General features: G+C 35.2%; 1 protein-coding gene across 1 annotated transcript in view; it reads left to right on the plus strand.

Moving 5' to 3' along the window:
• Positions 1-18524, plus strand: part of LOC106868835 (arrestin domain-containing protein 3) — an 89449-nt gene that overhangs the window by 57088 nt on the left and 13837 nt on the right. Inside the window, exons 4-5 of the mRNA XM_014914261.2 lie at positions 3066-3168; positions 9676-9816. Of these exons, the coding sequence (XP_014769747.1) occupies positions 3066-3168; positions 9676-9816 (244 nt within the window). The remainder of the gene's footprint in view (positions 1-3065; positions 3169-9675; positions 9817-18524) is intronic.

Below are 18524 nucleotides of genomic sequence, written 5' to 3' on the forward strand. Positions count from 1 at the left end.
ATATATATATATATATATATATATATATATATATATATAATGTATATATTCATTAATATTTAGCAGAAGTAACAGAGTAACTTAAGGTCCAAGAGTTTCATGCATTGGCACTTAACAAACTTATGTATATATAATTACAGGAATACCTTTTGGATATGTAAACCCTGTTTCCACGTGCTGATTTATTTTGAAGTAGTGCCAAATGATATGCACACTATTTAGTATGCAACTTCCTGAGAAATTTCATTATCACAGTTGTTATAGTTTAATTATTAGTAGTTTTATATATCAGGTATGGCAGATGAAAGCTTACAAGTCCCAGATTGAAGCTAGTAGCTTTGTTGTCAGTCACGTAACTTATTTTAAAAAAATGTCGAGCTTATAATTGCAATATTATTATTTTTAGTGTGTTGTAACTCTTTCGAGATCAACTTGCTCAACAACCCCCCATCTCTGGTTCTATGACATAAACTCCCCATTTTAAAGTGACCTAGATTAAAATCTTCCATCAAAATTTCATGCTAATTTATGTCCCAAATGCCAGATTTAATAATGATAAAGTGACTTTTTAAAATAATTTTTTTCAAATTAATACAAACAAAGTCAGTGTGTTTGAACAGAAATACGGGAACAAAAGAGTTAAGCATGGAAACATATTCTAAACACTTAAACTGTCGTATACTATTTTATTAGATTATCAAGTCATAGAATGTGTAAACCATTTTACTTCTAAATAGAAATCTACAATAAACTATTTTATTTTTATTTCTTAAAATGCAGTTTTTCTACAGTTTATTTATTTTGTACTCTTAGAAAATATTCATTGTAAAACCTGTGTCTTGAACATTTGAAATGTTTCATATGCTATTTATAAAATTAATATATCCTTATTTGTTCTTCAGTTTACTGAATCTTATTTTCTATAGTTATTTCAAATAAATTGACTTGATATATCAAAAATATAATTCTTCTTTTGTTTAGAATACTGAATTTCTGAACTGAAATAACTGCTCACCACTCTATTTGTCCAGTGAATGCATAATTATTCTTTTATGCATTTCATCTCAAAGGCTGTGGCCATGCTGGGGTCATCACATGCGACTACAATACTTTTAGCTTTCATTTTTTTAGTCAGAAGAATAGTGAAGGCACATGGTCTAGTGGTTAGGATGTTGCACTCACAGCCTTGTATTTGTGGTTTCAATCCCTGGACCAGGTGGTGTATTCTTGAGCAAAATACTTTATTTTCTGTTGCTCCGTTGAGTCTACTCAGATGAAAAGGTGTTCCAGAAATAGCTGGGAAGTTAACCCTGCAACAGATTGGCATCCCATTGTGTCAGGAGTGATGTAATAACCATTACTTATATGCCATGGAAACCAGGTAACCAGCTTTATGAGTCCTAAGTCTAAGAAACAGAGTGCTCATGACTTTTGATATGACCTCCGAGTCTAATGAGGAAGAAAGGGAAGAGGAGGCCATGACATATGGGTTATGCTCAGATCAGAGACCTAGTTTGAATACATTAACCCTTTTGATCCCAACCAACACCAGGCTGTCCTGGACCTGTGACAATATTTTTTCATGTTTTAAATTGATCTAAATTTAAACCTTCCATTAAAATTTCATATGAATTTATTGGCACAGATGTAACTGTTGAGAAATTTTGCTTTCCAACCATCTGGTCTCAGGTTCAGTCCTACTGCATGGCATCTTGGGAAACATCCAGCTCTCAAATATCTGCCTCAGTAAATTTGTTTGGACTAGACAAGCATGGAAAAGTGGATATTAAAATGACGATGATTATGATGATAATGTTCTAAACACCAGCCTAACAACAACAAAAGTAATTTTACAAAACTTCAGCCTATTCAAGATTAATTAAAATAAAGGCAGTGTATTTCAGCAGAAATATGGTAACGAAAGACTTAAAAGGCAACCAAGAACTAGGGGATAGTGTTAAAGTAGGCAACAGATTTAATCTGTTAGGTACCTTACATAAAGTGGAACTATTGTAATGACATACAAGTTTTAAGAAAGAAACATAGATATCAGAAATGATGAAGGAATAAGTAAACAGACCAAAAAAGGAAAACTATCTACAACTGCCTTAGATTAAGAGAAAACTAAACTATTTCAAATTTATGTGATACTAGTGCTATGAAATGCAATTCTACTGATAACACAGAAAATCTTTAGTAACTTTGATCAATTTTCTGATTTATCTTTTCTTTCTATTCCTTCAGACTTTCCATATTAAGTATGGATGGTTGTTGTTTTGTTGGAATCATTGATTTGATTTTTAGGGTGACTGTTGCTTTCTCTGCTACTAGTAATTCAACTCTGATGTAGGAGTAGCATTTAAGGCAATCATAGCCAACCTGTGGTTCGTGAGACTTTGACTGACATATCTAAATGAAAAATTACTTTAAATTTTTTAGTAGTACAACCTGCCTGATGATGAGCCATGTCTCATGTGGCCCTCTTCTTGAAAAAGGTTACTATACCCAATTCAAGGTAAACCTAAAGGAAGTAGTTACATTTCTTATCCTGAACAGCAATACAGTGAGTGTAGTAGTAGTAATGAAGATTTGCTATTTGACCATATAGCCTTTACATCAGTACATTAGTCTCACACGTATTGTACTGTGGTTGTAATAGTAAAACTGAGGTCTTGTCTTCTGACGATATGGTCTATACTCTTATATCTTAGTCTCACAGTAACAGTCTTTTAACGATGAAATTTTATTTAGAAAATTACAAAGGAGAAAAGCTGTTGTATTTATGTTTATTTTTACACAGATTTAAGAGAAAACAATGTAAACATTTCTTTTAGAAACAACACTGAATATTTCAAGCTTCACCAAAGGATCTTAAAAACATGAAATAACTATTTGATTGATATTCATGATATAAATGTATCATAATCTTTATCATTCAGGTTTAACTTATATCAAAGAAATATACTTTGGTATTTTTTTATTATTTCATTTTAAATTTAATTACTTTCTTTCTCTGTTTAAAAATCTGTAAATCATTGACGTCTCAATTTTTTTTTACCATTTAGATTCAGGTTGAAAATAACATTGAAAAAACTTTATGTTGCTGGTTATGTACATCAGGACCTATTTCTATTACTGCACGCACAGATCGAAAAGGCTATTGCCCAGGTCAGTTATTTTCTGTTTTGTGTGGGCACTTTCTAAAAGTTTCTTTTTTGGATGAAAGTAAGCACATTCTAGAAATTTGCTTCAACATACAGCTTCTGCAATTTTTTAATTTTTATGGCTTAGTCAGAGGCCATGACCTTTTCCATGGCCTTTGTGACTAATGGAGTGGAAATGAGGAAGAAAGCATTAGTAATGGGCTGCTACTGAAGGAAGCAGTGCCTCAAGTTACTGAGTTATACTAAGAATGGAAATCTGATTTAAATATTTGCAGCAAAGTGGACTTTACTAAAGTACCCCAAGGCCAAGTGGTGGTAGTCTTAAACTGGTCAGTAGATTAAACTTATCTAAAAACAGTTACTATCCTACTGATAGATTTCCACTGTTCCAATCTATACAATTTCATTTACAAAACTTAGATCATCTCAAAGTACCATCAAGTGAGAGCGAACCTGCAACTGTTTAATTGCTAAAGTAAATTTCGTAATTAGACGAAATGAGTTTTAAGATGTGTTTTAATTGAAAAATCAAAATCATTGTTTAAAATAAAGAAATTGTCATGTTGAATGTGAATATAGTTGGTAATTGAATGATATGTAGATAATATTCAATCAAATTCATTATACAAATTAATTTGGTAATGAAAATTAAAATCTTCGATTAATATGAGATGTAAGTACTTGTGTATATTATTATGTCCCCATTTCCCACTGCTATATAGTGATATATGTTTAAACTTGAGTTAGCCTTCATATTTACACAAAACCATATGCTTTCATGTAGAAGCATATAGCTGAGTAGGTAGGGTATCAAGTTTAGGAAATGCAGACATTTTAAAGCACTTGAAGCAGTTTCTGGCAAGACACTTAATTGTACATTGCCTCAGTTGTCTGCTTAAGTTTTTAGTTGTGATTGATTTATTTTGTATCATGAAAATATTTATTCTTTCATCTATTTAATGCTATAGAAATCTGAGATAAGCATCAGCCTTATGAACTCTTATTATACATAAAAGGATAAACTTAGTCTTTAATCTTTCAACATTTGTATGACATTTTATCATTTTAAACCAACAACTAAGTATTAAAATTGATTGAATAATGTTGCTTTAAAAGCACAGTGTCTGAAATAATGATGATTATAAGATTGCTTGATTAAGGATGACTTGGACCTAAATAATAGCAATGACCTTGTTACCCAGTTCTCATCCACATCTTGAATATTTTCATTTTCTAAGTGAATGTTCCTTATAATTCACCTCCTCTGTTTTGTAATTTATACTGTATTTTCAACAGATCATCCATATGTCATTCTGTCTTCAAATTTCCTGTCTTTTTCTTTCCTTGATCATATTTTATTGCCATGTTCCATATATTTCTTTCATGTACATCATACAATTTAGCTTTCTTATGAGAGTCGTCCTGACTTTAGACCTAAATTGTTTATCACTGCTGCAAAAATTGGATATATATACATACAATTTCAAATAAATTGTTGCTTTTTGCACATAAAATTATTTTTTTTTTACAAAATGAAATCCCAACTTAGTATTACTTTATCTAGACACTTATTGAAGTTGAATTAGCAAAATTTTAATTACAAGAAGAATTTAATTTTTAGACATGTTTTCATCATTAATTTTTATCATTAATTTCAATCATTTCCATAAAATTGCATTCTTCTATAGTTTTTTTTTCCTTTTGGCAATTGATAGAACAATGACAACAATGTCTCTGAGATTGTATCCTTAGAATCCTGGATTACTGTATTAACTCTACAATAAGTAGGGTTAACTGATATGAGCCAAGAAATGTTATTAGGATTTAAAAAATTTTGCAATATGTATCTATATAACTATGCAACTATTAATGACTCTTAAAAGTTATTTATTTATATTTTGAGAAGCTCTTGTATGTTTAATGTGTGTGAAGACTGTGTGAAATTGTTCTGACAAAAAAAATTTGAAGGGTTGGATACCCTTTCTTCATTTCTGGTTTAGAGAAATAATATTGATTGTCATCATCATCATCTTATGGTCTGCTTTCCTATGCTTACATGGGTCACACAGAGTTTAGTGAAACAAATTTTCTCCTGCTGGATGCTCTTCTTGTTACCAACCCTCACCTGTTTCCAAGTAAATTGATATTTCCTCATGACCAGTTATGTCTTGGAAGAGTGGAAATGATGTGTCATAATGACACACATCATTGTGAGATGGTGACATTCACTTGTAACTATAACATGATGTCAAGGCAAGGAGACAGTAACACACATATGCACATGCACAGACATGCACCTATACATATTTGAAACACACATATACACGCACAAACATGCATGCATACATATATAAAACACACACACACACACACACTCACATCCATTAGGCTCCTTTCAGTTTCCATCTACCAAATCCACACACAAGGCTTCAAAGACACTTGTTCAAGGTACCATGCAGTGGGATTGAATCCAATGCCATGTGGTTGGGAAGCAAACTACTTACCACATCATTGTGTCTGCACCTCCTGTATTGAAACCATTTCAGCTCTCTATCACAATAATTACCTTATGATTCTTTCTATTTTCATGTGCTGTTTTTATCTGTTATATAGGACAGTGGTTTGACCCCCCCCCCCCTGGACTTCCTTCATTATAGTCAAGTTAAGTGAAATTCCCTAATTGTTTAGCAATTATCAGCAGACTGCATTAGAAAAGCTTGCATTGCAATTGTTTAGCCCCCTCCCTCCCCAATTCCCTTCACCTTCCCAGTCTCCGCCTCCCCCACCAATCCCATGAGGTGGGGAATTTTCCTTTTTTTTTTCCTTTTTTGTTCTTATCCTGTCTTGCAATTTACTTGGAAACCTAACTTGTGCCAGTGGCACAAAAAAAAAATTTTTTAATAATAATAATAATAATAATAATAATAACCCACTCTATGCACACTGTAAAGTAGTTGACATTAAGTAGGACATCAAGCTATAGCAAGCATGTCGAGGCTCACACTGGAGCTTGGCACAACCCTGCAGCACACCAAATCATCCAACCAATGCCAGCATGGAAGATAGATGTTAAATGATGATGAGGAGAATGAGGATCAATTGTATAGATCCAGTGTTTGAAAATAGTTCAGATTTCTGGTGGATGAAACCTGAAGAATAGTCAAGAATAGAGAGGTGTCAGCAGCAAACGAGAATTAAGTTGACAGAAAGAAGGAAGAGAGTTACTAATGAGAAAAAATGAGTGCAAGGAGATAAGATACTCTTGAGGAATGCTTGAAGTGATGTGAAGAGGAACTCCTTGCTAGTCTGGCTTATAAAGAATCTGCCAAGGCAACTGATCAAATTTGTATGTAAGAGATTTGCAAACAGCTTGTCATACAAGTGTTGTCAATCAAAAGCTCTGCATACGGGATGCTAGTAGATTTCAGGGTTAATCAGGAGAGCTTGTGCACCATTTCAGGGCATCCCTCTTGATGGCATTACAACACTGATACGAGGTCTCACCTACTGGATTGATTGACTGGTATTCGATCTTAATTCCTTCAACCCAGGATCATCAGCACCATTCTAAATGTGCAGTCTGACTTGCTTTATGGGCAAACAAGTACCTACCTCACACCTATATATTATTTCTCTAATCAGGTTTCGTCATCCCTTTTTAGCCACATCCAAGGCTGGCTCTCAATTGCTAACTGCATCTCTTGAAGTGATATGATGAAAAAATTTGCTGATAGTGTGACTTACAAAAAAAAATCTACCAAGCCAACTATTCAACTTCATATGTAATATATATATTCAGAGAGAGAGAGAGAGAGTTTAGTCAGTTGGGTATATTTAAAGTATGTATTAAAAATGATATCTGATACATAAAAGAGAATTCCTTAGTTGATGTTCTATAGAAAATATCAAATGCAAGCATGGATAATTGTGGATTGCTGCCTGTAGTTTTAATAAAGGAGGTACTAGTTGATAATTCCTTTATCTTGACAGGTTTTACTGTTGAGGACAATTTCACTAGGGTTTAGAAAAACTGGGAGTTTCTTAAGGTGAGCTAAATCTGTATATTTCTGGGTAAATGTTTGCACAGAGGGAAAGATATAGCAATTGAAGAAAGCTGAAGCTATTTCACAGACACAATACATACGGAAATCATCAGAGCATATTGAATTCATAGTTAGAGAAATTGTTGTGTGTGCGTGTGTGTGCGTGTGTGTGTGTGTGTGTGTGTGTGTGTGTGTGTGTGTGTGTGTGTGTATCAAATCTGTCAAACTGTCCAACCCATGCCAACATGGAAGATGGACATATATGTCAGAGGTCATATATGTGAATGTAACCTACACACATTTTTGTTTTTTGGTACTTTTCTCTCTTTTTCTGTCTCCGTTCCACTCTTCCTTGTCTCTCTCTAGACTTTCACCTAGTATCCAATGAAGAACTCTGTCCAAAACATTACATTTTTACTTTATAATGCTTTCTCTTCTTTGAGTATCAACTTAGTAATCCTTTCTACTATAGGTACAAGGCCTGAAATTTGGGGGAGTGGGTTAATCGGTTATGTCATCCCCAGTGCATAACTGGTACTTAACTTATCGATCCTGAAAGGATGAAAGGCAAAGTCGACCTCGGCAGAATTTGAACTCAGAACATAGTGATGGGCGAAATACCGCTAAGCATTTTGTCCAGCTTGCTAACAATTCTGCCAGATCGCCACCCTCTGTATCCACCTAATAATAGTAACTAGGAACATGCTTTGAACTATTGTTCTTGTTTCTTTTGTCTTGATATCTGTTTTGATATGTATGTGTGTGTGTGTGTGTGTGAATATATCTGGTGCAGCCATCTGGTTCGCCAGTCCTCAGTCAAATTGTCCAACCCATGCTAGCATGGAAAGCGGACATTAAACGATGATGATGATGATTGGGTCATCTCATAAATAATGTGGTTTTTTTCAATTGCATGGACTACTAAAAGTCGGAGGAGGATGGGATAAACTACCTGCATCAACTTGCTATAAAAGCAGGTAGTAATTTTACCTTGTACTTATTTTTAGTGCAAGTTTTGAAAAGTGCTGTTCGATTTTAACTGTTATTTTTTCAAAACTATAATGGAAGTGACAAAGGAGCATATTCAGCATATTTTGCTTTATGAGTTAAAAAAAGGCAACAATGCAATGGAAAGTGCAAGGAATATTAATGCAGTATATGGGGATCAGACAATAAGCATAAACCAGTGTCAACATTGGTTCCAGAAATTCCAAGCTGGAAATTACAGCCTAGAAGACGAGCCTCATCCTAGAAATTCTGTAGAGCTCAATGAGTGCATTCTGCAAATCTTGGTGGAACAAAATCCCATCATAACTTGAGGAACTAGCAGAGAAGCTTGGATTTGGTCATTCAACCATTCATCGACACCTGTGTGCCATTAGAAAAGTCATCAAATTGTGTCAATGGGTTCCTCACAAACTTTCCAAGTCTTATCACATGCAGAGAGTGAATGTGTGCTTTTCATTGCTGTCACATCTCACGAATGAACATTTTTTGGACCGAATAGTGACTGGTGAAGAGAAATAGGTTCTCTATAAAAATGTCAAGTACCGAAGACAGTGAGTAGGGAAACACCAGCACCCCAGGCTAAAGAAGGTCTTCACCCACATAAGGTGTTATCTGCTTGGTGGGATATGAAAGGTTTAGTCCACTTTGAACTTCTCAACCCAAACCAAATGATAACAAAGGAGATCTACTGTGAACAGCTTGAGCAGCTTAAGTCAGTGCTAGAAGTAAAACAACCATCTTTGGTTTCAAGATGAGAGGTGTTCTTCCATCAGGATAATGCTCAGCCACATACAGTGAGGATGACATTACAAAGGCCGAAACAGTTTGAATGGGAAATGATGCCCCACCCACCATAATCGCTAGACATTGCCCCATCTGATTATCATTTATTCCGCAGTCTTCAAAGTCATTTGGACGGAAAAAATATGAATTTTTATAGACGAGGTCAGAACAGTTCTGGAGGAGTTTTTTTGTCATGGACAAGTGAATTTTGGAAGAAAGGCCTTGCAAGTCTATCAGATAGATGGAAGGGCATTGTAGAAAATGAAGGAGAGTATATTTTAGATTAAAAAAGAACTTTGTGTGTCTTAATTTTGAAAAATAAAAGAAGTATAAATGACCGGATTATTTATGGGATGACCCAGTATGTGTGTGTAATGTTTTGAAACTTACATATTGTCTGGATATAATGTGCAAGGAATATTTTAGGGATTAATTTAACATAGGATAAAAAGGATAAACATCCTTCCGGAGTCATATAGACTCACAAAGGCCAATTTCACAGTTTCCATGGCGTTATTATTCCCCACGTCACATCACCCTTCCAGGAATTGAAACCACAATCTTACAATCATGAGTCCAACACCCTGACCATTAAGTCATGTACCTCTACAGTTTAACAATAGGCTTTAACTTATTTACAATTATTTTATTTTTTTTTTTTGATTTTATCTTTCCAGGAGAATCTATTGCAATTTCAGCCGAGTTCGATAATTGGTCATCAAGAACAGTTACACCTTATGCTTCCTTGCATCAAACACAAGCATTTTTTGCAAATGGAAAATCTAGAGTACGCCGTACCAAATTTACTGTTCTCACAGGTATGTTTTTATTTTCATTCTACTCTGTTTTATTTTTTCACAGAACATACTCTTTTACTTGTCTCAGTCATTTGACTGCGGCCATGCTGGAGCACCGCCTTTAGTCGAGCAAATCGACCCCAGGACTTATTCTTTGTAAGCCTAGTACTTATTCTATCGGTCTCTTTTTGCTGAACCGCTAAGTTACGGGGAAGTAAACACACCAGTATCGGTTGTCAAGCGATGGTAGGGGGACAAACACAGACACACATACATATATATATATATATATATATATATACGACGGGCTTCTTTCAGTTTCCGTCTACCAAATCCACTCACAAGGCTTTGGTCGGCCCGAGGTTATAGTAGGAGACACTTGCCCAAGGTGCCACGCAGTGGGACTGAACACGGAACCATGTGGTTGGTAAGCAAGCTACTTACCACACAGCCACTCCTGCGCCTACATGTGGAATTTCATATTTTCTTGTGATGATTTATAGTAATTTTGGGAACAAGTTTTGATGTTTTTTTTCTTTTCATTTTTTTTAAAAGAAAAATGTAACTGGAAATAATCCTTTCTACATTTGGTACAAGGCCTGAAACTTTAAGGGACGAGGTTACATTAACCCTCAAAGGATAAAAGGCAAAGACAACCTTGGCAGAATTAGAACTCAGAACATAAAGAGAGACAAAATACCACGAAGCATTTTGTTTGGCATGCTAATGATTCTGCTATTTTGCTGCTGTCCTAATGAGAAATAATCCTTTGTACTAAAGGTACAAGGCCTGAAATTTTGTGGGAGGGGACTTGTCGATTACATCGACCCCCAGTGTCTCACTGGTTCTTATATTATTGACCCTGAAAGGATGAACGGTAAGAGAGACTGGTAGACTAAGTACCAGCCCTAAAAGAAAAATAAATACTAGGGTTGATTCATTTGACTAAAAATTCTTCAAGGCGATGACGGAAACCAGTAAAAGATGAAAGAAGATATGTGAGGATATATCAAAATGCCTGCACACGCTTTCCTGGTGAACTGCAAACAAACAACACTGTATGAATGGTGAGGCCTCATTTAAAATGAGCATACATGTCAAAATGAGAAGAATATGCATTTGCGTGTTCACACAGACACACACACACACACACTCACTCTCTCTCTCTCTCTCGCTCTCTCTGTCTTATATACACATGAAAGCATGCATACACTTACACACACACGCACACACATACACGTGCATTCAAGTAATCATGTATGCGGCAGGCTGTTTTGGTTTTTCCATCCACAAAATTTCACTCACAAGGACATTGGTCTGCCTGTGGCTATAACAGAAGACACCACCTAGCATTGTTTGTGCAGTGGAACTGAACTTCTAACCATTTGGTTCCAAAGCAAACTTCTTAACCATACAGCCATCTCTGTGCCATTTGTATGTAGACCTCAGTAATTCATACAGGTGTCTATATTTGTAGAAACATCCTGTTTGATAGATTTATATTGCAAAGAACCTTTATCAAAGACAAAGGGTTATAAGAATCTATATAATAGATTGGCCAAGACTATTAGGATTGTCGGTGGAAATAGAGTAGACTAGTGATATTCTGAATTGGCAAGACTTGCTTTGGAAATCAATTCAGAATGAAGTTCATTTGGCTCTGTTTGCAGAAGAAATATTAATGTTATAGATATTGAATAAAAATGGATAAGAAGTTTGCAGACAGATGTTTATTAATGGTGGCTGAATTACGTAAATGTTGAGCAATGTAATCGAGGCTAATTAGATGAGGATGGAACAAATGGCAAATGGTTACTTGATTAGATTTAATTAAATCAAAGATTCCCAACCATTCTCATTTCATTTGTCCCCTGGCAACATTTCGTTAATAAATTTATTCCGACCCTCTTTTTTTTTTTTTTGCCAGCAATTTAAGCTGATACTTTCATAATAATAAAATAACAGATAAGAGGGAAATTTAAAATGCTGCTTTTAAACAGTATTTTAATCATTATCATTTTAATGTCTACTTTTCCATGGTTGCATGGGTCAGGCATGAGTATATCAGGACAGAGTTTTCTATGGTCAGTACCCTTCCAGTCACCCTCCCCCACAACTTGTTTCAAGGCAAGATCATCATCATTGTTTAATGCCTGTGTTTCCCATGATGGCATGGATTGGATGGTTTGACAGGAGCTGATATTGCTAGGGAACTGCACCCAGCTCCAGTGTCTGCTTTGGCATGGTTTCTACAGCTGGAGGCCCTTCCTAACACCAGCCACTTTGCAGAATGTACAAGGTGCTTTTTATGTGGCTTCATCACTAGGGAAGTCACCAAGTTATTCACAAGATCCTCCATCAACTGAGGTGTGTTTAGTATGCCAAGTCAAAGGTTAAAGGCATTATAGAGGTTAATGACATTATAGAGAGATAGAAACAAATGTTTTGCAGTAGAGATGTTTTAAAATTATTATTATAGGTCCAGATAACAATGAAAATAGAGCATAATGTCATTCCATGTATTTATAATGATGACCATCTATTAGAATGAAACACAGTCATGTAAATTAGTATTTCATTAGCAATATATTAATTAAGAACTATACAGTTCAAATTGTTAAATAGAAAAGAGGTAAAAAAAGCAAAATTGAATTGGTAGTTTTCATGAAATAGGCATACTTAATATTTTCTTCTCACTTCCAGATTTTTTTAAAAATCTGGAAATGCCAGTCCACATAAAAAGCACCTGTGCCAGTCCACATAATAAGCAACCATGCTGGTGTCTCATAAAAAGCACCCAGCACATTCTGTGAAGTGGTTGGCATTAGGAAAGGCTGTAGAAACCAAACCAAATCAGGCTGGAACCTGGTATAGCTACTCAGCTTGCCAGCTCTGGTCAAACCATCCAACCCATCAAACTATCAAACCATCCAACCCATCAAACCATCAAACCATCCAACCGATGCCAACCTGGAAAATGGATGTTAAATGATGATGATGATGATATAATTGAAAAAAAAATTGTTTAAATCCAGAATCAGCAAATTTACCCCTTGGGTAGATGAAATTTGCCCCTGGTAGTAGATTTACTTCAGTTTGGGAAGCCCTGAATTAAATCATACTAAGGTACTGGCATGGCATGGTCACAGATGGATTTCTAAGACCATTAAAAATAATAGTTGGTTTGTTTACATCTCTGTAACTTAGTGGTTTGGCAAAAGAGACCAATAGAAAAAGTACTGGACTTAAAAAAAAGTACCGGAGTTGATTTGTTTAACTAAAACAAGAGAGAAATAAGAGGGAAATTTAAAATGCTGCTTTTAAACAGTATTTTAATCATTATCATTTTAATGTCTACTTTTCCATGCTTGCATGGGTCAGGCATGAGTATATCAGGACAGAGTTTTCTATGGTCAGTACCCTTCCAGTCACCCTCCCCCACAACTTGTTTCAAGGCAGCACCCCGCCATGGTTGCAGCCCAACACATAAAACAGATAAAAGAGAAAGAGTGGTGAGATTGACATGTTTGCAAATTCACGAGCAAAGAGTCCTGTTGAAGTAGGCAGAATTTATTAGTTTAAAGGCTGTTAACATTTGAGATTGATGAAGATTTATATGTGAGTCTCATGTTATGGTTGTTATGCATATTTAATGGATGTCAATATGACAGAGCTGATATCTTACAACATGTTTAACACTGATGATGAAGAAGTACTAGCAGGTCTGTTGTCACCGTTGTCATCATCATCATCATCATCATCATCATTAGCAGCAGCACTATCATTGTTTTACATCTATTTTTTCCCATGGGTTGAATGGGTCTGTTCCAACACAGCATCTCTCTCTGCTCGTTGCAGTCGTTTGTCATCTGATTATACACAAGAGAGAAAAAAAAAAAAAACTAACAATTTTTGTTGCTTGTATGTTGTTTTTGGTATGGTCTTTATGGATGAATGTCTGTGTTATTACTAATCACATAGCAACATGTTCTAGATGCATTTTATCATGCCTCTGGCATTAAAGAAGTTGTCTGTCATGGTTAAAGTGTCCACTCTGCTCTTTATTAGTGTTTAATCTGAGTTGCTGTTTGATTGAGCAGATCGATGATCAAAGGTATTCTAATTATGACTGTCAATTTTTTTTAGCAATATACAAGACACAGAGAGCAATTTATGGGATATTTGGCTGCTATTTCCAGCAATTTAAGTGACCACATAAAGAGATCCTTGTTGGCTCATCCTAGACAAGCTGCCTTTGCTTGTGCATGCGACATCCATGTTTCCTTTGTGTAATAAGGGCCAAAGAAAACCTTTGTCATATGCTGTTGGGTTTGTTCAGAGTACCTACTTCCTAAATTGGTTACTTTCACTACAGTTGGGAATCCATATCCCTTTATGATATAGTGAGGGGACTTTAGCTACTGAAGGAGGTGGCTTGACATAAGGTTGTTTCTGCTTTCTAGGTAAAGAGAGAGATTGAATATACAGTGATAATAAGGCCTTCACCGTGATGCTAGGTATAGAGTACTGATTTCTTTCTACTTATTAAAACTTTGGTCTTCACCAAATTTATTAAAAAACTTCTCAATTCCTGGCTTTTGTTTCCATATTTGTAATTTACTCTCTAACTCTTCCACATACACTACTAGGTCATCAGCATATAAGAGTTCCCTCAGACAGCTAGTCATAAACTCCTCTGTTATAGCTTGAACTATAATAAATTGGAGGGGACTTAAAACGGAGCTTTGGGGAACACCTAAATTTCTCAGTGTTATTGCAAACTTACACTTTGTTGACTGCATCTCTGTACATGGCTTGCAACAAACTATTCATCTACACTTAATTTTTTTTTCTAACATCACTAAACTATAGATTGTGGTACTCTGCCAAAGTCTTCTCCAAATCAACAAATGTTAGGTAGAGAGGCTTACTCAGCCAAAAAAAAAAACTTTTTGTGATGTCTCATTATAAAGAGAGCAATCTAAACTAAATCTCTTTAACCCTTTTGTTAACATACTTCTGTTGAAATATGTTGCCTTTTTTTGAATTAATTTTCAAGATAATAAAAAATTTAGTAATATATTTTGGTCATTATTAAGCTGCTGCTTGAAATATAAATTTGCATGAAATTTCAAAGGAAGGTTTTAATTTAGCCTACTTTAAACAGGAAGTTTGTATCATAGAACCAAGGATAGGTTAAAGGGGCTTCTTTCCATAATCAAGAAAGTCTAGACCTTTTCTGTTACTTTCATAACTTGATCCACCAGTTTAATACCCCTATAATTGTCTCTTTCCAAAGCATCTCATTTGCCCTTGCAGCAGTTGATGATTATATTGATACAGCAGTCACTGGGTATGAATACTTCCATGTATTACCTGGTTGATTATGTGAGTGACTAGCTGCTGCTCTTCTTTATCATATATTTTCAGTATTTCAATGACTATACCTGATGGACCTCCTCATATCTTTAACAGCCATTTTGCTCTTATAACTGTCCACTTCAATAGCTGGCCCCTCTATTGGGTAGACTTGGTGTAGTTCCTCTTCCTCCCACATATTCCAAATTCACCAACATCTCATTATAACATTTCCAAGCTTCTTTCTTCTCAACATTAGTCAGAGTAAGTGAGCTGCTATTATTTTGAATATACTTTTCCCTAATGACATCTTAATTTATTCTGACATACTGCTTTGCAATACAGAACAACTCATAATTCTGATCTTCTCACAACAGAACACTGGCAAACTTTCTATTTTCTACTTCTCTTCAAGCTATGCGCATTTATTATCAAGTTTCTCTCTTAGTTACATGATATAGTTCTTTGCTATCCACATTCTTCCAGTTTTTCCATACCTGTCTGTTAGCTTTTATGACTCTGTTGATAGCATTGATCTTCCACCATGTTACCTTGCTCTGATCACAGAACTTACTTTCAGCAAGTTGTACTGTAAGAAACTCCCAGTTATCTTCTGTGTTATAGATTATAAATTTCTAATTCCTTTATGTCAAACATATGTAGAGTAGCTCTGAACATATAATTTGTAGCAGAAGGATGTTTCAGTTTCTGTACTGTCTGTCTCCAGCATGTCTTTTGTCTTTCGGTTTATTTGATTGTTATTCCAAAGTCACTAGTCAGTACCTAAGTTGTGCCTGTCCTGTTTTTTTTTGGTGAGTCTATCTAGCTTGCATGTCTGCTTGATTGAAAGGAGAGCAGGTGGCTGGTTGATTTTCTAAAAGTTGCTTTGTAGATGTTTATTTTATTTGCATCACATAACTTTAATAGTCTTGATCCCTTTTCATTCTGAGAACTGTATACATACTCACCATGTACTCCAGAGTAGCTGTCACCATGCTACCCAACATGTCCATTGAAATCACCTATAAAGAAAATGATGTTAGTATCATTTATCAAAATGGTTCACTATAAGGCTTCATAAAGCTTATGTCATTTGTCTATTTCTCTGTCTCTTGTAAGCCTACTTCACTTAAGCCAGCATTGTTACCTACCCATAAAAGAATTTGCATCTGTCTTCTTTACCTGATAGGTTCTGGCTGAGACTCTTCTCCAATACACCCTTGCACCTACTTTCCTTCACACCTACATTCCTTCACCCTAGTATCACTCTAATCTCACCAGATCTACCTTTCATTGTGTCAGTATTGACAAATATGGTTCTGAATTTCTGAAGTTGGATGGATTGATATGCAAGGTCTGTTTTTTGTACCTGAAGTGAGGTGTGTGATTATTTGATGATGGTCAAGAGATGGTTGCACTTATTTAGATGTTTCCTCCTGTCCACCTAACTACTGTACGCAACACTAACAGGGTAAATGCTAGTCCTGTGTATACATCTTTGTCAATATATTGGATTATTTATTATTTTACAGGCTGGATGCCTCTCCTATCACCAACCACTTTACAACTTGAATTGGGTGCGTTTTATCTTGCCACCACTTCTAGATAGGTTGTTTGTCAGGACTAAAGTGTCCCTTCCATGTTATGTATGTTTTATTCAGAGTTACAGCTCTCTTAAGCAGGCTGTTTTTGCTGTGGCTTGTGGAGTTCATGTCTTTTCCTTATAGACCTTCAGTCACAGTGTACAATGCTAAAGTTACAGCTCTAAGTACACTGTGTTATCTGGAAGGAAGACGAGAAGGAATGTGATAAAAGGTTATAGAAACCATCAGACGTCTTGATAGATAGGGAAAGGAGAATCTGGAAGAGAGAAGGAAAGAATGGAGTGTGAGAGTGAGCATTTGGGAGTAAGACAGATGAAATGACGAGGTAAAGTCAGAAAAAGATATATATGTATAGATAGATAGATAGATTAGGAGAGAAAGAGAAATAAGAGATGCGATGGTGGAGATAGAAAAGAGTTAGGCAAGAGAGGTAGGATCGAAAGAGAAAGATATGAATGGACATGTTAGAATTGTAAAGAGAGAAGGAAAGACCTGTAGGAGAGTAATAAGACGGGGAGGAAGAAGGGGATTTGAAGTGAAGATAGTGAGAAGAGAGAAAGATAAGATTATGCTGTCAATATGGGAGCATTAAGAACCTGTCCCTGTATGGCTCAACAGCGAAGGGAGAGAATCCAGAAAGACTTTATGGAAATAAGTGGTGGGTACATGAGGGAATAGGCACTTGTGTTTGTATTTGTTTATTAAAAGAAATCACCAGTTTCTTTTTAAAGACCATGCAGCACCAATCCTTTTTCAAATGAACAGTGAATAAACATGCATAAAAATAATACAAAAAAACTCAATCTTATCTTAAGAATCCGTGTTTCAGTAAGGCCATTAAAATATGACATCATAAAATTTTTTTACAGAACAATATCTGTTTCTGTAGTCAATTGTCTGTTTTGTCATGGATCACTGTTCCTACGTAGAAATATATGACTTAGTCATGGCAGCAACAGCTCATATCTGTGTTAGTCTGTCATCATGAATCATTGTTTTCTTTATATACTACACAACAAAAATCCTTTTGTGAATAGATAGCAAAATATTTGTAGTGAGTGTGTGTGTGTGTGTTTTATATATATATACATATATCTGGGAGTGGCTGTGTGATAAGTAGCTTGCTTACCATCCACATGGTTCTGGGTTCAGTCCCACTGCGTGGCAGCTTGGGCAAGTGTCTTCTACAATAGCCACAGGCTGACCAAAGCCTTGTCAATGGATTTGGTAGATGGAAACTGAAAAAAGGCCATCATATATATATATATATATATATATATATATATATATATATATATATATGTATGTATGTATATATATATAGAAGAGTATTGTGGTTCGCTTGAAGCATTGTGTATTGCTTGTAAAATATAACATGTCTTAAATGGCAAAACAATCAGATGCCAAATAAAATTTTCTAAATGCTGCCTTATATCAGACTATAGATAATTAAATTATAACAGTTATCATAGTCCATTCTGCATTGTTGTGCTATTCGAGAACGTTATGTTTTACACACAATATACAATGCTTCAGGCGAACTACAATACTCTCCTATCTCTACATCTGGGCCAGGCTGAGTTCACAACCACTAGGGAGTTAATCAAGCGATTGGAGAAACGTGCTAAAATTGGATGCCAAATACTTTCTTAAGCACTGCCTTATATCAGACTTTGGATAATTAAATTATAACAGTTATTATATTCCACTCTGCATTATTGTGCCATTCAAGACACGTTTTATATATATATATATATATATATATAT

This window comes from Octopus bimaculoides, chromosome 4, assembly GCF_001194135.2.
Source record: "Octopus bimaculoides isolate UCB-OBI-ISO-001 chromosome 4, ASM119413v2, whole genome shotgun sequence".
NCBI classification, from domain to species: Eukaryota; Metazoa; Mollusca; class Cephalopoda; order Octopoda; family Octopodidae; genus Octopus; species Octopus bimaculoides.